The sequence below is a fragment of the Crotalus tigris genome, unplaced genomic scaffold (genome assembly GCF_016545835.1).
Source record: "Crotalus tigris isolate CLP2741 ecotype Arizona unplaced genomic scaffold, ASM1654583v1 scf7180000017644.4837335, whole genome shotgun sequence".
Taxonomy (NCBI): Eukaryota; Metazoa; Chordata; class Lepidosauria; order Squamata; family Viperidae; genus Crotalus; species Crotalus tigris.
This window is the reverse complement of record NW_024096536.1, coordinates 2,405,886-2,430,719: the sequence shown is the minus strand read 5'-3', so window position 1 is coordinate 2,430,719 and position 24,834 is coordinate 2,405,886. Positions and strand designations below refer to the sequence as shown.

The window sequence follows — 24,834 nt, the reverse complement described above, 5'->3', positions numbered from 1 at the left end:
AATGGAAAGATAATTTAATCAAAAATATAATGCAACAAAGTTTGTTCAATTATCTGTACTGTATTCTATGAAAAGTTATAGCCAAATAACAAAAAAAAGGAAGCACAACTTGCTTAGGTTGATATCAGGTAGCTTTCCTTCATCTGATTGTAGCCAATGAGCATGAGTAGAGAGCCAATCAGGTGTCATCTTGTTTTGGCCATGAGCCAATCAGATCACAGTAGGATTCAGTTATTGATGTCATGTATTGAAGCTGAGAGGAGGACATTTGTCAGTATGTTATGTGATCGCTATCAAGTTGGTTGGGGTTTTTTGTGTTCTTTCATTTAGTAAGCTTGTAAAATGTAATAAAATTAAAGTAATGGTGCAAAGAGTTGACTGGTTGCCCAGAAAGCAACGTAAAATAGTATTAGTAAGTGAACAAGGCTACAGTTATAAAGAAATTAGAATAAAAATTGGTGGAAACTTAACCAAAGATCGCATTTCTACTGTACACTTTTCCCAAAAGGTTTCCACAATTTTGGCCACTACTGTAAATATGCATTGTTGTAAAATACCCTTTCATAATAAGGCACTGAGATCCTCAGCTTTCTTACCCATTTTCTTGATCTCTCATTTATTTCAGCAGAAAAAAATTCTTGGGTACCAGCCCAATAACTTGCTTTGTGAGGCAACCCACAGTTGACTGAAATAGCAATGACTATTATGGTCAGGCAAATTACAAATGCTCTATGTAACATGTCATGGCCTTTCCACAGAGTTTTATAATGCAGAAATTCACCCACAGTAGTATTCAGAGCATCACTGTAAGCCTGCCTTTTTGCAAGATGGGATAGAACATATGTTATTATAATTGTTTCATAGGCTGACTGTATCACATGAAAAGCTAGAGTACAGACCAAAGAGGCCAGCACTTCACCTTCCTTGATTCCTGAAGGACTGTGCAGAACCATTGATATTGATGCTGCTTGAACCTCTAGTCCACATCCTCATCTTTTAAACAGCTAATGAGCACTGGGCTCACTGTACCTTCAGTTTTTATGACCCCATCTTTTAAGCAGGCAATTGCAATAGAGTTTGCAATTGCTGGTTCCTTAACTCCATCCTTTAAGTAGCAAAGTGTATCAAGGCTTGTTGCAGTTTCAACATCCATGCTGTCATCCTGGTCATCTGCTATAGGGCTTTCTGGGGACTCTGGTTCCATGCCTTCATCCTTTAGGCAACTGATTATCGTAGAGCGTGCTGGAGCTTCTTGATCCATGTCCTCATCCTTCACTGGCGCTGAATGTTGTGGAGTTTCAAGCCTCATCTTTGGGTCTTCAAGCATTTCTTCTTTCACTTGCACAGCAACAAAGGCTAGGAAACACAGGAAAAGGCTATGTTCAACTACAGAATGAAAATCTAAAAGGTCAGCAAAATGCTAGTGATAACCTATATTCCTAAAAAGAATAGTTGCTATTCACATATGGATAGGGAAAAGTAAAAATCAAACAAAAATATTTCTAGAGTCACATGTTATTGTTTTTTTATCAATTTATCCAGAGAAACAAAATTACAGATCATGCCATGAGATAACTCCCCACAGGATTTCAATATTTTCTTCATAAAGTTTTAGCAAGCTACTGCTTTTAAAGTAAAAATGATTATTTTCAAATTCTACATTGAAAATTATTTTTCACAATTGTATTTTTGCAACAGTGCAGGTTTCAACATTGTCTACATATCAGGAAAATCAAGGTAAATCTTCAAGGTGAAGGCATTTTAAAGTTATTATTGACAGTCATAAAACAAATCACCATTGACTGCACCTGATTTTATGACCTCTTTTGTAGTGCTCATTAAGTGAATGCCATAGTCATTAAACTAACATTCAGTTGTTATGCAAGCCCATTCTTTACTATGGGGCATTTTTTGTGGGAAACTGGAAGTAAACACCAGTTTCTGACAAACATATTGTAAATCACAGTCATGTGACCGCAGGATACTGCAAATGACTATAAATGTGGGTTGGTTGCTGAGCACCCAAAATGCAGTCAAATGATCACTGGGGCGGGATGAATATCATAACTTTGAATCCAGGTTGTAAGTCCTATTTTCAGGGTCTGTAGTAATTTTGAACAGTCACTAAGTGACCGATCATAAGTTGAGAACTATCTATACTAGCTCTTACAAGTTACATTGCAAACCTGTCCATGAAAACCTTCCCAAACTCCCTGCAGTTCAGCAAGTTAAAATGTGTATGTGCTCTTCCTGTTCATGTTTACAAATTGGAGAACTTAAGCACTATATCCTTTTTCTTACTTTCAGGCAGTAGTTTTGAAGAAGTCTTGGATTTAGCTTGCATTGCCTCAGTTTTTGAAACAGTTGGTTTTCCCTCCTTTGATTTTGAAGTAGGCAGCTTTTTGATAGCTTTTGTTTCTTCCTTTGTTTTTGGAGTGATCACCTTCTTAGCTGCCTCCTTGATGGAACGCGATTTAGCAGTCATCTTTTTTCCTTAGCAAATTGAATAAAAACAGTCATATATCCACCTCACAATTCTGCCAAAGACCTCATCGCAGCTCACTTGTATCAGGGCTGCACAATTGTCAACAAGGAGCGGTACTTGGATCAATGTTTTTTCTTTAAAACATCTGGACATAAAACATGGTTGTTTTTCATGGCTAAGTAATCTACAATTTGGGGGAAAATATAAAGCAAACAATGTGAAGTGACCCCAAATGCAGCTGAAATGATATAGGTAAGATCCTGGTTGATTACCTCAATAAGGATTAATAAACTAAACTCAGCTATGAGACAAATGAAGCAGGTATACTAAGCTAACATATGTCCAAACTAATCACATTGATACAAATCTTATTAAAGCTCATTTTAAAATAATAATTACTAGAAACTGACACATATATTTAATGCATCTACCTAGGTAACTCAACAGAAGCATAAATACTATCAACTGCCTTGAAGACATCTATGAACATTTGGATAGAAAGTCCCTCCAACTTGTTTGTTTGTTCATTACATTTCTATGTTGTCCATCTCCCCTACAAGGTGACACTGGGTGGCCTAGTTAAAAATACTTCTTCAGTGGGAGCAAGTTGAGGCTTCAAATATGTAAAACTACTGGTCCATTATAGTAGTAAAACAGTAGTCATCGTTTATACATATAAGGGCCCTGACCCAATCTGTGGCATCTACAGCTATAAGAAATAAAGTTCTTTTTTTTAGATATCATTCCCAAATAGATTTTGTATGCTGATGGAGAAGGATAGAGACAAGTTAATTAGTTACCTATGACATACCATAGGATACACATGCCACAAGGTGCAAGCAAAGACCATCAGAAAATTAAAGCATGAAAGAGTCATATTAAAGTATCCTGTGATGTTCTGTAAATATCAGACTGGCAGAGAAAAGTTTGATAATTTTATGCTCATTGATATGTGGTTATTAACCAATTAGCAGGCTCCTACAGACCAAAGATGCTTTCACAATCTTGAATGCATATTTCCCATCTAACCAAGCTACATGTAGTTAGTATCAATTTAGCATCAAAGTTTTTCCAGGTCTCAATTAATATATAATTTGATATTATCTGTCAAATAGCAAAGCTGCTAACACAACTGTAGTGGAAGGAATAAATTATAATGTCAGGGAGATTGCAGATTCTCCCAAAAAAGGAAAACAGGCAATTTGCGGCTTAAACATTTCTCAATCTAATTATAAAAAGAATCCTGATGAACAACATAAGAAAATGCTTTGCACCAAGTCTGACATTTAGTTCAGAATCAGCAGTGGGCAATGCATTGCATTTCAAATGGTACTTAATAGTTTTCAGCATCTCTCTCCATTGTTGATGGAAAGTTAAGAATTGTAGTTCAGCAATACCTGTATTGCTGAATTGTACTTCAGCAATACGTATGAGACAAGGTATGGTTCGGGTACCCTGAAATCCCTTTCCAGAATTTCTTACAGAAGTGTTCCTATCCAGTTGGATATATCAAAGTTTCAACACGAAGTCTTTGCCTGCAAAACATGTACATCCCTCACTGCCTCGTTACAGATGGGGAAAATATAAAACTTTTACATCCACAGTCCTGCCAATTCTGAATTTGACTCAGAAAATGATTAAGAAGCTTCACAAAAACATATAAAGGCTGTTCTTCATGGCTGAGTTAAAGTGATATCCATCAGTTCTTCAGCCCCTTAAAATCAATTTGTTGCCTCCACTTGCAATCCTTAACCTGCCACAGGAATAATAACAGAAAGTGGGAATGTCCATACTTGTGATTTACTGGGCAAGTTAAATATAGGGATTGGTAGCTTTTAGCTATAACAGGTATAGACTGGGGAAGAGATAAAGGCAACATCATGAGAACATGGCTGAAAAAAAGGCATGTTTGTGGCTTGGTTAGGTTATTAGCCTAGATAAAACAAACCTTTGATTGAATAGACCTTGGTTTATCTGACTTCAGATTTGATGGACAAATCTCCTGGATTCAGAGTGTGGATTCAAGCAGCCAATTAGGCATTGGGTGGCACAATTGCTTTGTGCCCAGTCCATTGCTCACCTCTACCACCAGTTCCTCTGAGTCCTGGACTGGGTGAATCCATATAACTTGGGGATCTTTCTGGTACTGATATCTCCCAAACTGTGATCCTTATTCCCCATGTGGCCTTTTAGCTTTGGCTCTTTTTAAGTGCTTTGACTTGACTTGCTTGCAGTTGCTGAATTTGCCATCAATTTCAGCCTAGTGCTTCTGTAGCCTGCACTGCCTATTACTCTGCAGCAGTTCCTTTTCTTCTCATATATGAGTATTTCTGGGCTTGAAAATCCCTCTTGCCTTTTAATGGACACTGGACTTTAATGCATATCCCTTTTCCTCTTTAGTTTATTAAACCAAGGGTTTACTATAATTACAAAGCATTGTATTCCAGATCCAGCTAAGTACTCCCTGATGTTGCAATGAATATCACACAGAGAGAAATTGACCCAGGCAAATATTCCGTCTTATTTATCTTGGCGTAGATTCTTGTTTTTCCTTTCAGACTCTGCTCTATTCAGCAGAACAAATAAACAAATTCTGCCTTGTTACTAGAATGAAACAGAGATACTTAGTGAAAGTGCTTCTTACTTTTCTTTCCATATGGTTTTCGCTTCCTCTTTGAAACCTCCTTGGCAAATGCAGGCGATTCAGGTTCTATTATCAAGAGAAGAAGAAGTCTAGAATGGTATGTTGTACAGGATGCAACATACAACATATAAAAGTTAAAAAAATTAGAATTTGGAAGGAGGCAAGGATGATCACACTCTGTTAAAAATTAGTTAAAAAGGCGAAAGGAGGGTTCTCATGGCGTAACCAGCACCATGGCTGCATATTCATCTGGTCTCCCCATGCGAAGCTGCAGAGCCATGTTTTGTGGAAGGCCAGGAGAGTGGAGATCTACCTCACCTCTGGAGGTAGCATATTCATCAGGGTGATAGCAATGGTAGAAAAGGATCTCCTCTTAGAGCCTGCCAGTTGGAATTCTTTAACTGATAGGATCTGCAACACACTTTTCCTCTGACTGGGTGGAATGGGCCAATGTTAAAGGAATGAAGACAATTCCATAGGTAGCCTGCCTCCATATCATGTAGTTCTTTATATGTCACAACCGCTACCTTGAATTGGACCCAGAAGCAGACTGGCAGCCAATACAGTTTGCGGACCAAAGGTGTTACCCTTCTTTGGATACCTAGAATTGCTCATGTGGCTGTATTCTGCACTAGTTGAAGTTCTGGATATTTTTCAAGGATAGCCCCCCTGTAGAGTGCATTGCAATAGTCCAGACAGTAGATGACAAGGTCATGAGTGACTAAACAGAGTCTCCCTATCCAGGAAAGGGCGTAACTGATGCATAACATGAAATTGAGCAAAGACCCTCCTCACCACAGCTGCCACCTGCTCTGAGCAAAAGCCATGAGTCAAGAAGAGCCCCCAGATTACTCAACTGGTCTGTCTGGGATAATACAACCCAATTCGAGATCAAAGATGATAAATTCCTGGATACAGAGGGGCCCACCCACAGCTACTCTGCAATACTAGGGTTCACCTGAAGTCTACTGTTCCCCATTTAGGCCCCCACAGCTTCCAGGCACAGCTTCACTCACTTCATCCAGGATGAAGATATATAAATTGGTATGATCAGCATACTAGTGATACCTCATCCTGTGGCAATGGATGATCTCACCAAGTGGTTTCATGTAGATGTTTAAAAAGAGCAAAGACAGCTTTGTAGCACCTCACAGAGCAGGAGCTCTCTGTCTCCCTGTCAATACCAATTGGGACTGGCCTCGGAGGAAGGAGATGAATCGGAACAAAACTGTGCCACCCACCCCCAATTCTCTATGTTAGCCCAAAAGGATGCCATGGTCAATGGTATCAAAAGCTGCCAAGAGGTCAAGAAGAGGGTGGATAAATGCACCACCTCCATCTCGCTCCTGCCAGAGATCATTCATGAGTGGAACCCAATGCTGTTTTGGCTCGATATTCACAATGAAACCTGACTGAAAAGGGTCCAATAATCTATTTCTTTCATGATCCTCTGGAGTTGCAACGCCACCACTTTCTCAATCAACTTCCCTAAAAAGGGGAGGTGGGAGATTGATTAAAGTTGTCCAGAATGGTGGGGTCCAATGATGGCTTCTTGAGTAGGGACATACCAGTGGCTCTTTAAAAGAAACTTGAAACACTCCCCTCGAAAAAGGATGAATTCACCATTGCTTGGACCCACCCACATGACACCCACTGTGCAGCCTTGATCAGCTAGGAAGGGTATGGATCCAATGCACAGGGGATGGCGTTTACATTTCGTAGGGAGCCTATCTACTTTCTCAGATCCAACAAAATCAAGCCATTCCCAGATAACTGGGTAATTCTACTCTCCTGGCACCTCTATAGGACTTGCACTGTTCTTGGTATTCAATTGGGAACAAATCTGACTGTTTTTATCCTCCAGATGCCTGGAAAATCCTTCCATATGGCCCTATAGATGGGCCTCAGTACTTCCCTTCCCAAAGGAGAATCCGGGTGACCCTAAACAGGACCATTGGGCAATATTCTGTGGATGCAATAAGCATGGAGAAGTATTTATAGAAAATAGTGAACAGTCCAAGGAAAATGACATAAAAATCAGCAGTTTTCATTAAATTACCTACCATTTGAGTATCAGGGTGCAGAAGCACACATCATTCTCAACCCCTCTTGTAGTCCAATCCTAATCCATTGTATTTTTCTACAAACATTGCTTAAATTTAAAAACTATGCACAAAATTCTCCCACTTTCTGGAATGTGGAAAATGCCAATTTCTTTAACAGGTACGTACTTGAATTTAGCTTATTTTAGACTGGAAATTTAGTAATTCATGAAAATTGATGTCCAGGTAAACAGCTTGTAAGGAATCAAAGAAAAATGTAAGATTCAGCAGGATTAATCCCTGACGATTTTACAGGAGAGCCCCATATTGAACTGTTACCCGGAAGCCCAAGAACCATGAGGGTCTACTACTCTACCTGTAGGACATGACGCCATCCTATTTGGATGCACAGTGGTAACGAATGGCATACCAAAGTAAAGAATTTTTTTTAAAAAAATATGTTCACATATTTTAGGCACATCCTCTCTGCTTTCTCCTTGCATTTGGAGGAAACAAGATAGATTAAGAAAATTAACCCTGATGGAAGTATGCAAGGTTCACCAAGGCAATATGTATGTGTATTTGTGCATGAAGTATATTTTAAATCCACAACAGATAATATTCAGAAGCAGCTCAAGCAGACATGTCCCTTATTTGATGGAACATAAGAAGGTGATAGAGGTAGAGCCTAGACTTCCAAGATTCTATTAATATTGACAATCACAGTAAAAGTCGTTTTAGTCTCCTTGGAGTTGATTTCTTGGTCTGGTTTACCTAGTTGAGCTGACACAAGATGACTGAAGGTGAAACAGGCACTTTCCCTTCAGCAGAATGTATGGACAGCCTCCTGGCCCTACTCTATGTAGTTCCACTGGGAGAGAGCACACTGCCATTTCTATTATGTTTGGAAACTGACACTGAAGAAGAGAATTCAAAGCACTGGCAGTACATGGGAGAATAGGGATGATGCAGCAGAGTTTATGGATTAAAATGATTTATGCTAGGGATCCATCCCACTCCAAAGGGAGGTCCTATTAAAATGACTGCCAGCACCAGCTCCTCTTAAACTACCTCTTTAGCCCTCACTAGGGTTCAAAGCTTTTACATAGAGTAAGAACATGGTTTGGGTTGGGCTGAAACTTTTCTTTCTCATCCAGTAGTGCAACTGTTTATTTTTCTCACCTGTAGTCACTGGTGGCTGCAGCTGATAACCTATCAGTTCACACCAACCCACAGGATAGATATCTGGTGATTCACAATCTACCCACTGGTCATATTCACTGTCCCAGCCATCAAAGTGAATTCTGAGGACCCGATGGACTATCCTTTTTACTGTTGCCACACAGATAAGTCTTGGTTCCATCAGGTCTACTGCTTCTATTTTAGCACCCACTTTGAAGCCATGATTTGGACAATCCTAAAAAGATAAAGCAAATGCATAATACATGTTACACCTTCTTTAAATCTGGCAATCTAAACCCTTGTAAAAATGTTTCTATATTAAATTTTATTGTGAACATTTATCAACAGGTTTGGAAAGTATAAAATGGTCTAGGCACAAAATATTCAATGCATCAAAGAAAGAATTAAAATGCTAACATAGGCATGCACTAATTCCAGAGCCCAAATTAAAACAGTAAACTTTTGGATCATGAAGAGGTTGTATCTATCTAGGTCCTATAGATGCTCATTCTAAGAAGAATGTGAATTATATTTTGTATTTAATTGGTTACTATTGATTTCACAGTTTTTTTCACAAGGGCTGGTACTGTGAATAAAAATGGAAGTCAGCATGAAGACAAGGAGAAGTGGGATGAGGTGATGGGATGTTACACAAATGCTTCCATTAAACATTATCTGTGCTTTATAAGACCAGAGACTGATTTGGGGTGATACTAATGTTTTTATCATCTTGCCTGTGAATATAGTACTCACCACATTGAAAAGACGTGCTGGTGCAGATTTTGACCTAGTCTTGTCTAGATAGCTTGCCCAACTGAAGATCTTAGCATCATATCCTAAAATATGAAATTGGGAGTTTTCTGACATGAAAAAGAGGAAGAAAAAAACTAACACCACCAAAAACAGAATAAGATGGACATTATCAGAAGAAATAGTGGTGACCTTCAAGATCAATGCCTCATCTTCATAGGTATGACGGGACAAAAAACCCCCACATATAATCAATAGGAATACAGAGCAATTTTTTTTTTAAAAAAAATACAAATTAGCAATAATTATTGTGAACATTATTATATGGAGCCCCAAGATTCAGGACTTTAACATCTTTAGCTCTGGAACAGGTGGCACTGCCCCAGACAGATCGGTCCGCAACTTGAGGCTTCTCCTGGACTCACGAATCCTGTTCAAAGAGCAGGTGGCAGTCACAGCTAGAAGAGCTTTTGTGCAACTTCAGATTGTGCACTGGTTGTGGCCTCACCTGTATCAGGAATCCCTGCACTCAATCATTCAATCCCTAGTCATCTTGCATTTTGACTACTGCAATGCACACTACATGGGGCTACCCTTGAATAGCATTCAGAAGCTACAGCTGGTGCAGAGTGTGATGGCATGGGCAATTTTGAGGGCCCCAAGAGTGGCCCATTTAACACCATTGCTCCACAAGCTGCACTGGTTGCTGGTTTGCTTCTGGGTGCAATTCAAGCCCTTCGTAGCATGGGTTGAGGCTACCTGCAAGAACATCTCATCCCAATGGGATTGGCCCACCCCACCTGTGCCAGCAGAGGAGCCATGCTGCGGGCCCTATCGGCAGAAGTATTCTGGTGGATGGTGTCCCAGGAGAAGAGGCTTCTCTGCCACTGCATCTGCCCTTTGGAATATCTTGCTTCCTGGAATGAGGTAGGCTCCAGTCCTCTTGACTTTCTGCAAGAGCCAGTTGGCTTAGGGCTCCAATGAGGGAATGTGGAGTGACTAATAATAGATCCCACCTTCCCCCCCCCCCGCTCATCCTACTCCCTCCTTCCCCATCCTTTAATTAGGGTTCAATATTTATCTTTTCACTGTATATAGGTTTTGTAATATTTTGTCTTTTTAATATTGTAAGTTACCTTATGGTAAGATGGGCAGTCAATAAATTTAATAAGATTTTTAAAAATAAAATAATTACTGTAAATGCCGGCGTATAAGGCGACTTCTGCGAGCGCTGAAATCGGCGCCAAAGACGGGGGTCATCTTATACGCCGAGTCGTCTTATACGCCGGAAATACTGGTAGTTTCCGGCGTATAAGACAACGTTCTAGGAATGCGGCCCGACTATAAAGACGGGGGTCGTCTTATACGCCGGGTCGCCTTGTACGCCGGCATTTACGGTATTTAAAAGAGCAAAGAAAAATATTAGTTTAAACATAAACAATTGCATACCAATCTCCCCCTCCCAAAAAAATAGTGGTGAAAAGAAAAAAAAGAGATTCTTCTTTAGAACATCCAGAAGACAGCAAGAGGATTCAGACCAAACCTGCCCTTCCAAAAGAAAAGGAAGGAGTGCATATCATATTCTGTCTTTAATGCAAAAAGGGAAAACCCACAAATAAAGTATGAAACAGCTTTCTCCAATCTTCTGCTCTTCAAGTAAGTTGGGAGTCTAACTCTGCCATGAAAAGCACTAGGTTAAGACAGGCTGGTCCAATGTGACAAGGTTTTTTCCCCAAACTATCTTGTAAAAAGGAGCTGTGCCAATTTTGCCATAAAAGCAAACTAAGAAAAAGCAAATTGGGGACCTCACCTTTTGGTGGAGTCAGCTCTATATTGTTGTTCTTACAGAAGCCAGCAGGGAAAATGGAATGCAGGGACCCATGATAGCAGAACCATTCTGAATCACTTTCGGAAGTTGTGCCATCAATGCCAAGCATAAGATAACCATCTAAAAGGACCTAAAGACATTAGATAAAGACATATTTTATGGTAGCAATTCCCAACCTCATCAAAGACAAATGGAGAAATCTGAAGCAGACATGTAATAGCTTGATTTTTATGTGCACCTAATATAAGCCCTACCTCAAAAATAAGCCCTAGTTAAGACCCCGCCCACTCCATCCCACTGTCTGGTTGTACGAGTGAGACAAGGCACACGCATAAAAACCAAGCTAGGGTGGGAGTGGGGTTAGGGTTACCTTAGGGCCCCTACAGCCAGGCCTCCCACACCCTGACCCATCTCACCTTGCGGCGGCACAAGCAACAGCAACCCCATCCAGCAGGAGGTCACTTGCAGGACGTGTGGCGCATTGTGCCAGTGCGGCCACTCGCAGCAGGATGCCATATGGCACATCACGGCAGTGCTGCTACTTGCGGCTGGGTGTCACGTGGCATGTTGCGCTGGTGCTGTTCACGGCAGGACAAAGTCGGGCAGTGGCACAACAGGTGTTGGGGTCATGGGAGGCTTGGCTGTAGCAGTCCTGAGGTAAGCGGGTAAGACATTCCCCAAAAATAAGACCTAGTGCAGGAATCTTCAAACTTGGCCCTTTTATGATTTGTGGACTTCAACTCCCAGAATTCTCAGCCAGGCATGCTGGCTGAGGAATTCTGGGAATTGAAGTCCACAAGTCATAAAAGGGCCAAGTTTGAAGACCTTTGACCTAGTGCTTCTTTTGGAGGCAAAAAATATATAAGACTGGGTCTTATTTTCGGGGAAACATGGTAGGTGCTTACTATGTTATCCCATTTATTTTATAGAAATCTATTCTTTGCTATTCGTCTATGGAGGAAACCAAAGAACTGAATGAAGCCTAAGCAATTACTTTAAAACCTACTTTTATATTGATTCCCTAGTTCACAAAAGAAGAAAAACTGGACTACTAAATGCTTATTAAAAGAAAAAATGTGTCTAAAAATTCACTGCAAAAACAAGGCAAGCTTCTCTTGGGATGAGTTCAACAATCTCAGCACCCTTTTTTATATCCCCCCAAAGATTCCTATCTCAGATTTGTTTGGTTTACTGACTGCAGTTACATTTTGTTTACTTACACCCATCAAGGAGGAAAGTCTGGTGCACCCTAAAGTTTAAAATAACCAGATTTATATTCCATTCCTTCTATAGAAGTTATAAATTGAAAATTTAATAATCCATCCAGAAAGAAGGCTCGAGAGCTATCAATAAAAAGCCATAGTGGAGCTAATCCATCTTTTATTCATTAAAGCATGTTTTTTTCCAGAAATGAAGAAAGCAGAAAAACCTATATGGCAACATAGGAGGAAAGTGAATATTTCTTCTTCTTGCAGTTCTAATAAAAGGATGGCCCATGTGTGAATAAGGCTGATTAGTTAATAAAAGCTTTATCAGCAAGCATGTAATTCCTAATTCCCTCAGGGCCAAGGATAGCAAGAGGGATGTTTTTGTTGCTATTTGTTTGTATGACTATACAAACTTTTGCTTCTTCACAATACCTTACAGACGGTAGCCACACAAATGTTGCCAGGGTTTAGAGGGTCAATAGCTTCCAATTTCATGCCTTCCTCAAACCAGCCGCCTGCTGGATAGACAGCACGTACCTTTAATAGATGGTAGGAGAGAGTGACAAATGTGAATATCTATAGGAAGGTGGTCAGATTAAGTGGACTGATCAACAATCCAATGGGGCAGAGCCTTAAATTTGAATTGCTTTTTAGATAAAGCTTACTGATTAGTTTTGATCAAGCTTCTTCCTTATCATTAGATATTAGACGAGACTGATCATTTTAATATCACAATACAGTGCAAGAGCCTACGGCAGGCATGTCAAACTCACAACATCATGTGATGTCGCACGACGTATCAGGACTTTCCCCTCATTGCCGGCAATGGGGTGGACACGGTTTTGGTGTGATGCATCTGGCCCGTGGGCCGGCAGTTTGACATGCCTGGCCTACAGGATAAACATGCAAAAGGCTGAATCATTTCAGCTGCAAATATATGTAAAAACGCTCATCTGGTTCACAGTTTCTTTCACTCTTCATATTTTTATTTGGATTTGAAGTTGGCACATAAAAGGAAGGGCTCTTACTGAGGGTGACTAGGAAAGAATATTGTCTCTGTTCCTGAGACGTTAAATTTTAACTACATTTTCTCCTGATACCCCAAACCATGTTGGATTATTCTGGCTCTGGCTAATGAGAATTTCAACAACATGTCAAGATGGTTTTTTTCATACCCTAAATAGTATGCCAGGAACTGCAAAAGTGAGGGAAGAATTATATAAAGTTATTTTAACAACGGGTGGGGAGGAAAATAAAATATAAATGAATTATTATTTTTTACAATTAATGTAAACATTTAACACATAATATGATCTCATGTCCTTATAGTCTTTTTACAACCCTGTAACCCCTTAATTCAGGGTAGAGTCATGGATGGAGCTGAGCGCTTACTGGCCAGATTCCCTTCTTGACACCACATGGAGTTCGCGGCAGATTTTTTTTCTTCTTTGTGCCCTAAGAGAGAAACATTTGCTGCTACCTAGGACTGAACTCTCAACCTTCCAAGTCGGGGGGGCGGGGGGGGCGGGCAGGCGTCTTCACCACTAGGCCACCATGCCACTCCGTGAGCTCATCTACTTATATTTCAATTCATTCCCAGATTTAAAACAAGTTTCACATGAGCAGAATAGCTACTTTGTCTTCTTTATCTACTCAAATATGGGGGAAGGTGGAAAGAAACATGATGGCATGAAGATTTGAAGATGATGGGAAAATAATCAGCTGGCAGAAGGATATAGAGGATTGCAGTTGACCTGGCAGATCACACTCAAGTCTGAGAGAAGCAGGGGAAGGCTGGCTTAGTCTTAGAATACTTCTTTTTTTAATCACTAAAAGCCAGTTCTGTATCTCTGGAAAAAAATTATTCTGTTTAATTCTTCCCTTTAGTTCCCAGAGATTCATTTCTTTACTCTAAATCAGTCAAATACTTATACTGTGTTTCTTGGACATTACCAAATCCATCTCCCTGTATTGCATAAGAAATATTTCAATAGTTTCACAGAATATATCCTAACTACATTTTTTGTACTCCTTTTAGTCAACTTTGTCCTGCGGGACAGCACTATGAACCAGACTTATTCCTACCTTTTTGAAGAGATATGAAACAGCATCACAATAGATTTTCCGGAAGGTAGGATGGTTTGCCATATCATTATTCTTTTCTTCCACCAGGAAAGACATATAAAGACAGCAGTGAGAACTGGGGGACGGGGGATTTCTAGCTATTCATAATATTTAAAAGGGAAAAATAGTATAGTACTATGGGATATTAGCAACCTCAAATGTTATCTAATTTCCAAAATAATGCAATAAAGGTGTATGTGTACATACATATAAACCTTAGCTGCATATAATATTTATTTAATCTATTTACAATAAGAAATACATGTATACAAAAAGTTCAAAGGAAAGAGAGCAAATTAGACTGAGTGTATTCTAGTGCACTTGTTTCTAACTATTGCTGATCTATGAGAGTTCTTTACAATATCCAGTGAGTCAAAGTAAATGATTGTTGTTTGCCTCCAGTATGAAACCTCACCTGTTTTTTTTATGCTATGGCCAACCCTTCTGGACCAGCCTACAGGATGGATTAGAGGGCTCCACATATGGCACCAGAAATCATCATCGCTGTCTCCATCCTCATAGAGAAGCCTCAACCGGCCACCAATTACAGTATCCACAATGGCCATTCGTGTTTGGGATATGCAGGCCTTGTTCACTACTTCTACCCTCATGCCTTGCCGGAAAGGATACTTCATGTTCTCCATCATCTGAGTATAAACCAGAAAGTGGACACTGAGGTGATGATCAATTGCTTTACTTGGGAAATTAAAACATTTAACCATAACTCCAGAGCCACAATTGAGGTTTTAAAAATTAATGTTCATTAAGAGAGTTAAAGCCCCATGACTGCTGGCAAGGAAATGCTGGCACATTACTATAACCCAGAACCAAGATCTAACCTAGAGATCTAACCTAGACATTACAAAAAATACATATTGTGAAGCTGTCCCTCCATCTTATATGTCTTCAAAGTAAACACAAAGGGAAGTGATCTGGAACAGAATCACTGTATGAGGGAAATAGAAAACTTAAATCTTTCTCTTGGCCTTATGGGTTAGCCATTCTTTTTCAGCTGCAGTTATTTAAAAAAAATAGCAGAAGGAAAGAAAATGTTAACTAATGGGAATGAAAGTGGAATTAAAGTTTCTCCTTCCTGTTCAGGACCAGGTCACAGTATAATCTGAAAAAGTAAATGCAGATGGGTAGCAACATTATTCATTGTGTTCTTTAGTAATATCCTGCAAATCAGGAAGTGCTGCAAAAACTATCATGAGTTCCCTAAGTGATCTAATGCCAGCTGGTTTCACCATGTCTGCACTGAATTGAGATGATGGGATAATAATGACTTGTAGCATTTCATTACTTTATATTATTAGAAAAAAATAACTTTTTTTGTAAAATATACTTTCACAAGATATAAGCAGGAGAAAATCAGCAAATTCAAAAGGTTTCATACCTTTGAATAGTGGAGTTTAAAACAAGGTAGCAAAATGACTGAGCTTTTGTTACAGTGACCATATATCCTTTATTATAAATGATAATCCTTTATTTCAGAAATCTGATTTTCAGGTTTATTTTTCAAAAACTCACTTTTATACTTTATTTTGATAATTTAACATTTACTGTACAAATGGTACAACTTGATGCATACAGTCTTTCACACTGATGTGAAAAATATGGAAACTGAGTTATCTTTTTAAAATACATTTACATAAGTATTTTAAAATATTTTAATTAGAATGTGTGTTTTTGTAATTTTTTTCTTGGTTTTGCTCTTGAATTTTCATTTGTAAAACAAAGTTATGAACATAAAAATTATATATTTTTTTATCCATATGAACCTCTTTCAAATTTCCCCCCTTTTCAGATTCTGTCTTTACTTTGTCCAAGAAAATATAGTCATTGTAGTTGCACTATATTAGAGATAGTCCTCGACTTATGACCACAATTTGGACTGGAATTTCAGACACCAAGTGATGTGGTTATAAAGTGAGATGTCACATAATTTCATTGCTTAGTGACTGCAATCCTGTCTCTCTCAAGAATTACAGGCCATTAAGTGAATGCCTACCCCAATCCAATATATTCCGGATTTGGTCACTGCCAGATTTGATCCAGCTCCCCCCACCTGCATATCTCCTCCCCATCTATGCACTCTTGGCCATCCTGCATCCCGCCTTGAGGACTGGCAAGTCTCAGAAAGCAGCAGCATTCACTCAAGCCTCAGCATTCCTTCTCTCCCCCATCCCATGTCAGCATTTGCTCCTCAGCATATACATGCTCCTCATACCTTTCTTTAAGGACTGAAGACTTAGGTTCAAATATTTAATCAGTCCTAAAACATAAACTTGAACTTTTCTGGCAAACGGAGCCTTTAAAGCTGTGCTGTCTTTGTAAACTTGCATTATCTTCAGAACGGCTTCAAAAAGACACTACAGCTTGCTTTGGAAGCTGTTCTCTGCTGTCTTCTAAGCCGGTGCCCTTTTTCAAAGGCTTTCTGAAGATAGAGCATGTTTACAAGCCAGACGCAGCTTGCTCTGGAAACGTAACTATGCTATCTTCAGAAAATTTTAAAAAGACACCACAGCTTGCTTTGGATGTCTTTTTGATGGTGTTCTGAAGATAGCATAGCTTTACCAAACTGTTGCAGCTTGCATTGGAAGTTGTTCTTTGCTATCCTCCAAGCAGTGTCCTTTTTTGAAGGCCAGGGCTTGAGCAAATGCTGCCCCTTGTTGAGGCTTGCCACCCTGTAAGGCAGGATACAGAGTGGTCAAAAGTGCATGGGGGGGGGAATAGGCAGGTGGGGGAAGTTGCAGTGCTCCTGCGGTCATAAGTGCAGACAGTATGATGAAATGTAGTGGGTTGGATTTGCAAGAGGGAGGGGTGCATTCCAGAGAAGAGACAACTCAGTTCAGATAGCTTGTGTGAGAGAAAGAGAATAGCCCATCTCCAATGGTTTCCATAGGATTTCCTTCATGTAGGTAGTAGTCTGCTTCAGTTTGGCAAAATTCTGTCTATGTTGCACTGTAACTGCTATAACTTTGGGAACTGGCCATAAATTCATTTTTTCATAATTGTTGTAATTTCAACAGTTGATGAACAAATAGTCACAAATCAAGGATTATCTATATTCAGTTAGTTAGAGTGCATGAACTTCAGAGATTAAAGACATGTTTTAACTAGGAGATGCATAGGGAATTCATAAATTTTTTCATTATGATATGCTATTCTTAAATAGAGTTAAAATACATACTACATTAGACTGAAATTTTTTCACCACTATGTTGGTTATAAATCCTCTGCCCAAGTGTTCCATTCAGCGTTAATTCTGGAAATTAAGTCACTTGCCACTTATACCCGATTTGAATGAGCTACTGAAAAACTAAATTAGTTTGAATAATTTTGCTAGAGTTCCCATCCTCACCTTTAAGTGGAAATCAACTGGGATTGTTCGAGCCCCCACCAATTTTTTCATAAGGTACCCTCTCCAGTTTGTAAACTTTGAATGGATAGCTGTATAGAAAGATTTAAGAAAGTCAGGGTAGTATGCCTTTTGTATCTATGGATCTATGTTATATTTGCCCTGCTGAACATTTTTCTGGAATCAGTGCAGATTCCCTTGAATAGGGGTCTAAACAATGATTAAGCATCAACATCTTGCTGCAATAAATATATACTCAATTTTCCAACAATGGTATTATCTTTCTAAATAGGTAGCTGTTTCAATGAAGTACAATCTTCATATATACTGTATTGCAAAGTATTATATACTGTCTCTTTTTTCCCACTGTGCTAGTTAAGCAGAAAAGAGGACCAATGAAGTCTGATCTAGCCCAAGAAGGTACTGCAAAAAATTGTATATATATTGTTAGAATTTTCACAAGAGGGATTAAAGTATCAAGGCAGTATTATTATATTGTCTGATGATCAAATCGCAAATAATCAACCTTCTTAAACTCACTGCTTTCCAAATGTGCTGAATTACATATCCAGGCACAATTAGTTGTTCAACATATTCAGAAATCACTCTCAAATGACTCTAAAAATGAAAATGGAACAGTATTGTAAAAATAGAGATTGTCAGTTAAAACAAATAGTTATGAAAAAGTATTGCAAAAAGTTTGGGGGGGGGAATTAAATGTACAGGTCAAGAAAATACAACCTCCATACCCATTTCTTGTTTCTCCCTTAAATTCTCTAGATCACATTCAACTTAAATATTCTATTCTGATGCTTTCGACTTGCCTAATTTGTTCCACAGCAGTGTAATCACTAGCATACATGCACATAAATTAAATTAAGAGAAGAGAAGAGAAAGAAATTGTGAGTTGTAAAGTTCTACAACTGACCAAGATTTAAAATACTTACTTTGGGGTGGCACCAGAATTTTGCTGTTAACGGCACACCAACCAATTGGATGCACTTCCATGGTACCTAAGTTGACCCAGAAGTCACGACTGGAATCATTTTCAAAGCCTTCATAACGCAGCAGTGCCTTGTAACCTGCCAAAATGGATGTTTTGAAGACAGGAACAGAACAATCTTCATCCCCACAAGTACAGATTTTGGGGGGATTTCTGGGCAGATCTGGGATTCTGAGGAATTACTAGGAAGAAAATATTGGTGTAGGCTTTCATGGCTAGCATCTGTTGGATAGTGTTGGGCTTCAGGGTTTAGTGACCATGGTCTAGAGAACAGACATTTCTGACATTTTGCTGGCAAATGTGGCTGGTTATACAAACCACTTCGGCTCTAAAAATGTCAGCCACACTTGCTGGAAGAAAGTCAGGAAATTTATTTTCTAGACCACAATCACTAAACCTTGAAGCCTAACACTGCCTATGAGGAACAAAATGTCAAAATGTGTATTATAAAGATTTAGATATTCACATTAAAGAGGCTGACAAATTGGTTGGTCCAGAAATTACATGTAGTCTTCAACTTATAACAGTTCATTTAATGATCAATCAAAGTTACAACAGCACTGAAAAGGTGACTTATGACCGTTTTTCACACTTACAAGCACTGCAACATCCCCATGGTCACATGATCAAAATTAGGATGCTTGGCAAAGGTTCATATATATGACTGTTGCAGTGTCCTGGGGTCATGCAATTACCTTTTGTGACTTTCTGACAAATAAAGTCAATGGTTGTTAAGCCAGATTTACTTAACAACCATGTTACTAACTTAACAACTGCAGTGATTCACTTAAAAATTGTGACAAGAAAGGTGATATAATGGGGCAAAATTCACTTAAAAATGTCTTGCTTAGCAACAGAAATTTTGGGGTCAATTGTGGTTGTACCTGCATTAATATTTTCCCAAATCTATTCTAGCATATGAAAATCTTTGCGATTGGATGGATTTGAAAAATACTAGAGTTTTAACAATAAAAGGACATGACTTGCAAGCAGGATGGCATGCATTCGTATGGGATGAAAAATATAAAATACATAGATACTTTCAAAGACACATAGTTAGGAATGCATTGTTACAGACCTGGGAAAAAATAAAACAAAAACATTATATAAGAATTCCAGTGTGGTTATCCCCAACAGAAGCTCTGAAATACCCAAACCTACTGGATATAAGATAATTAGATACAAGGAATTAGTAAATGAACAGGGAAATCTGAAAACGAAACAAGAATTGGAATATGATATAGGCAGAGAGATTGACTGGTGGACATTTACACAAATTCAGTCTAAATATACAGAGGACAAAAAATTATATGAAATACAAAAAGAGCCGCAAGAATTGGATAAAATTATACATGGAACAGAAATAAAATTAATTAGCAATTTATACAAATACCTATTGAGATATAAAATGGAAGACATAATGATTAGATGGGCAAAAATTTTGGATATAATATAGAATTGGAGAAATGGGAAAAAATATGGGAAATAAACATAAAATTAACTATGTCAGCGGCATTCAAGGAAAACCAGTTGAAGATGTTTTACAGATGGCATCTTCCACCAGCAAAGCTTCCAGAACAATTCGCCAACATGTTGGAAATATAAAAAAGTACACGGAACATATTATCATTTATGGTGGACATGCCCAGTTGTGAAAAAATAAGAAGATGGATTGAAGAAATAATAGACCAACCTGTAGACTGGAAACCAGAGATCTTTTTGCTGGGTTTTTAAACAGAAAATATAGTAAAGAAATACGGTACTTAATTTTACATATAACAATGGCAGCAAGAATAGCATACGCACAGTTCTGGAAAAATGAGAATATACCATCAGAGGAAGAAGTGATAAGAAAAATCCTGGACTGTGCTGAGATGGACAAATGAACAAAAGAGATAAAAGAAAAGAAAGACACAGAGTACTATCTAATATGGAACAAGTGGTATGACTGGTTGGAGACTAGAAATAATAGAGGAGAATAAATGTGGAAAGGTCAAAAGTGAAAAATGTGTGCATAATAATGTATAGTAATAATAATATGTATTATTCTTAGTATGAAGTATAGTACGAAGGAAGAAAAATGCAAATGAGAAACAGCGGGGCAACAAAGACAAATATTCTAAAGAAGAATAAGGGGGGGAATGTAAATAATAGAAGATTACCGTTACGAAATCGCTGTTAAAAAAGGGGGAGGAGTAGATACTATGTGTGTATGTATGTTTTGTTTTGTTTTGTTGGTTTAAAAAATTAAAAAAATAAAATAAAATCTTTGCATACATATATGCAGGCATCATATGCCTTTATATATATCTCTTTCCCTATCTCAAAATGTTCCACATTCATCAATGACAGCAGAACCATGGTGGGATTTTTTTACCTCTTTTGCTGTAAGGAAAGGATACTTTTTTCTCCCCTGCCCCCAAAATAATAAAATTATTTATTTATTTGCTCCTAGAACCAGTAAAGCAGAATAACTGTAGTTCTTTCATGACTTCATGGCTTTGATCTCACTCCCTCTACTTATGTAAGAGCCGTGGTGGCGCAGTGATTAGAATGTACTGCAGGCAAACTCACTGCTCACTCCAGGAGTTCGATCCTGAGAGGCTCAAGGTTGACTCAGCCTTCCATCCTCCCAAGGTTGATAAAATGAGGACCCAGATTTTGGGGGGCAATATGCTGATTCTGTAAACTACTTAGAAGGGGTGTTGTCTTACCTGAACGCCTTTTCTCAGTACGGAGATGAAGAATCCACCAATGGGTTTTCTCTGTCTGCCTGCTCTTGAGACCAAGTAGTCAAACTTGACATGCCCCCTCTTGCTAGGAGATCCAGTCTTGACGAGGGCAAAAGTGGCTGATGCTGGACAAGGTGTTGGCTCTCAACCCCTAATGCCAGCCTAAATGACTTTAAGGGTGGGTGTGGATTCTCCATCTCCGTACTGAGAAAAGGCATTCAGGTAAGACAACGACGCTTCTCCAGTATAGGAGATGGAGAATCCACCAATGGGACATACCAAAGCCTCACTGTCCCAATGGGTGGGAAACAGATAAGGCCGGAACAATGTCCCTGGAGACCACCTGCTGAAGGACCCGCCAACCAAAGGAGGCGTCCGCGGAAGTGAAGTGGTCAATCCTGTAATGGCGTACGAATGGGGAGGGCGAGGACCATGTTGCAGCCCTGCAAATCTCCTCGATGGACACCTGAGTGGCCCATGCCACAGATGTCACAGCGCTGTGAGTGGAATGGGCCGTGATATGACTTGGAGCTGGCAGGGAAGAAGACTGGTACACCTCCGCGATGCAGGTCCTGATCTACCTGCCTATAGTGCTAGCGGACCTGTCCCAGGGAAGCTGGACGGAAGGAAATAAAGAGGGCCTCAGATCTGCAAAAAGGCTCCGTGCCCTTGATGTAACGCCGCAGGGCCCTGCGGATGTCCAGTGTGTGCCACTGCCGCTTCATGGGAAGGATTGGAGCAAAAAATTGGCAAAATGACTTCCTGTGCCCTATGGAAGAGTGAGTTGACCTTGGGCATGATGGCGGGATCCAACCGAAGGACTACCCGGTCTTGGTGGAAGATGCATAGGTCATTCCTGATCGAGAGAGCAGCCAGTTTGGAGATACGCCTGGCTGATGTGATGGCAATTAAGAATACAACCTTAAGAGATAAGGCCCGCAATGGTATGGTAGCAATGGGCTCAAAGGGCGATTTCGTGAGTGCGCGAAGCACACGAGGCAGCTCCCACGAGGGATACCTATGTACCATGGGAGGCCTAGTGCTGCATGCACCCTTGATGAAGGTGCATATCCTAGGATGATGAGCTAAAGGAACTGAATCCGTGCAAATGAGCAACGTCGATAGGGCTGCCACCTGCCTATGAATGGTCGGAGGGGCCAGGCCTCTGTCCAGACCATCCAGAAGGTAGTCTATGATCTGAGGGATGGTTAATTTGTAGACATCCAGTTGTCGCCTTCTGCACCAATGGCAAAAATTTTTCCAGGTAGAATCATAAATGCTATTGGTCGCCGGGCAACGAAAGGCCTGAATCATGGTAATTGCCCGTGGTGAGAATAACTCTTGCATCATGATGCTGCGCTCAAGCGCCAGACGGTTAATTGCAACCACTGAGGGTCCGGGTGTTGGAGGACCCCCCGGTGCAAGGACACGCGGTAAGGAGGAATCCTCCACGGAGGAGACCGGGAGAGATTCATCAGGTCGGCAAATCAGGGTCTCTGTGGCCAGTACGGGGTCAGGAGGATTACTTCGCCTGTTCTTGGAGCAGTTTGCGGATGGTCGCTGGAATGAGCAGGAGGGGAGGGAAGGCATAAAGTAGACCTTGCGGCCATGGAGTCCGCAGGGCGTCCGTCCCCTCCGCCCCTGGAAGGTAATAATGGGAGAAGTACCTGGGGAGTTGGGCATTGTTTGACGATGCAAACAGGTCGAGGACCGGATGGCCGAACCTGTGGGAGATTTTGGAAAAAAGATCCGGATGCAATCCCCATTCCGAGGGGTCTATCGTAGAGCGACTCAGAAAGTCTGCCTGCTGGTTGTTGACCCCCGAGATGTGTTCAGCCCTGAAAGAGACCAGGTTGGACTCTGCCCAGGAACCTAGCAGCCGTGCCTTGAACATAAGGGACTTGGACCTGGTACCTCCCTGCCGGTTCATGTAGGCCTTGGATGCCACATTGTCTGTGAGGATCAATACGTGACGGCCCCTGATCCAGTGTCGGAATTGACGAAGAGCTAAGTGAATGGCCCTGAGTTCCAGCCAATTGATGTTGTGTCTCAAGTCTGCGCGGGACCAATGGCCCTGCGCAAACTGAGACTGTAGATGGGCTCTCCAACCAAATAGACTGGCATCCGTCGTAATGGTGAGGTGGTCCAGCTCCTTGAAAGTGACCCCTTGGTCACCACTTGCGAGAACCACCAGCATAGAGACCTGAGGGTGTGGACCGGGAGCCTCACCTGGTGGTTGGATATGCTGGCATTCACTCGTTGGAATGGCAGGAGGAACCATTGAAGATCCTGCAAGTGGAGTCTGGCTCAGGGGACTATGGCTATGCAGGAGACATCTTTTCCAAAAGCTGGGAGAGTAAGACCAGTGGAACCGTGTGGTCCTTGTACACCCAACGAGCCAGGTCCCTGATGCTGACCAACCACTCCTGGGAGAGATAGACCATGCAGTTTGTGGTGTCTATGATGGCTCCCAGGTGCAGAAGGCTGGATGAGGGAACCGTCTGGCTTTTTTGGAAGTTGACCGAAAACCTGTGCTGTTGGAGGACCCAGGTCCGACTGGGCTGCCCGGAAGGAGGACGCTTGGATCAAGATGTCATCTAGGTAACACTGGATGTGTACTGGTACTTTCCGCAAGTGGGCGGCTAGTACAGCCAGGATCTTGGTGTACACCCTGGGTGCTGAGGAGAGGCCAAATGGAAGGGCTTTGTACTGGAAATGACTGCCCCTGTAACAGCACCTAGGAACCACCAGTGAGCTGGATGGATGGGGATGTGGAGATATGCTTCTGTGAGGTCTATTGACGCCAGGAAGTCTCCTTGTCTGAGGCCTCCCAGGATGGACTGGAGTGATTGCATTTTGAACTTTTTGTATGTGATGTAATAGTTCAGACCCTTGAGGTCTAGGATTGCCCTCCATCCCCCCGAGGTCTTGGGGACCACGAAGAGGATGAAGTAGAATCCCCCTCCCATGTCGTCTGGTGGTACTGGTTCTATGGCCTGAATCTCTAGAAGATGTTGAATGGCCTCCTGCATAAGTCCCTGTTTGAGTGGATCCCGGGAAGTGGGACAGGTGATGAAGCGATCCGGGGGACTAGCTAGAAACTCCAGGGACAGGCCAAACTGGATTGTTTGTAAGACCCAGGCATCCGTGGATGTGAGTTCCCACTGATGGAAGAAGTGGGCCAGCCTTCCCCCCAATGGGAAGTGCAGTGTAAGAGTCACTTGGACCTCCTGTAGGGGTGTCCTGCCCCTCAAAATGGCCTCTTAGATTGGTTCTGCTGCCTGGGCCGAAAGCCCGGTCTGTCATACAGACAATCATATGGCCTGTCCTGCCTGGGGGTGTATGAGCGGGAGGGCTGAGTAACTGCTGAACTGCTGCCGGCTGAAAGGACTGCCTACGGAAATAGGGAGCAGGACGTTTGTCGGATTGTTTATTCAAAGTAGCCATGACCTTCCGCTTGTCCTTGTTTTCTACA

At 40.8% G+C, this 24,834-nt stretch overlaps 1 protein-coding gene across 2 annotated transcripts in view; it reads right to left on the bottom strand.

The window, feature by feature from the left end:
* Window positions 1-588: 588 nt before the first annotated feature.
* Window positions 589-24,834, bottom strand: part of L3MBTL2 (L3MBTL histone methyl-lysine binding protein 2) — a 48,538-nt gene continuing 24,292 nt past the window's right edge. The window contains exons 7-17 of one of the 2 annotated variants that reach the window (XM_039335547.1): window positions 18,572-18,706; window positions 17,628-17,716; window positions 14,679-14,910; window positions 14,225-14,301; window positions 12,572-12,676; window positions 10,914-11,061; window positions 9,107-9,189; window positions 8,354-8,588; window positions 5,130-5,195; window positions 2,302-2,493; window positions 589-1,356 (exon numbers count right to left, since the gene is read on the bottom strand). In XM_039335547.1, the coding sequence (XP_039191481.1) occupies window positions 977-1,356; window positions 2,302-2,493; window positions 5,130-5,195; window positions 8,354-8,588; window positions 9,107-9,189; window positions 10,914-11,061; window positions 12,572-12,676; window positions 14,225-14,301; window positions 14,679-14,910; window positions 17,628-17,716; window positions 18,572-18,706 (1,742 nt within the window). In that variant the 3' untranslated portion in view covers window positions 589-976. The remainder of the gene's footprint in view (window positions 1,357-2,301; window positions 2,494-5,129; window positions 5,196-8,353; window positions 8,589-9,106; window positions 9,190-10,913; window positions 11,062-12,571; window positions 12,677-14,224; window positions 14,302-14,678; window positions 14,911-17,627; window positions 17,717-18,571; window positions 18,707-24,834) is intronic. The other variant, XM_039335548.1, reaches the window with a different exon arrangement.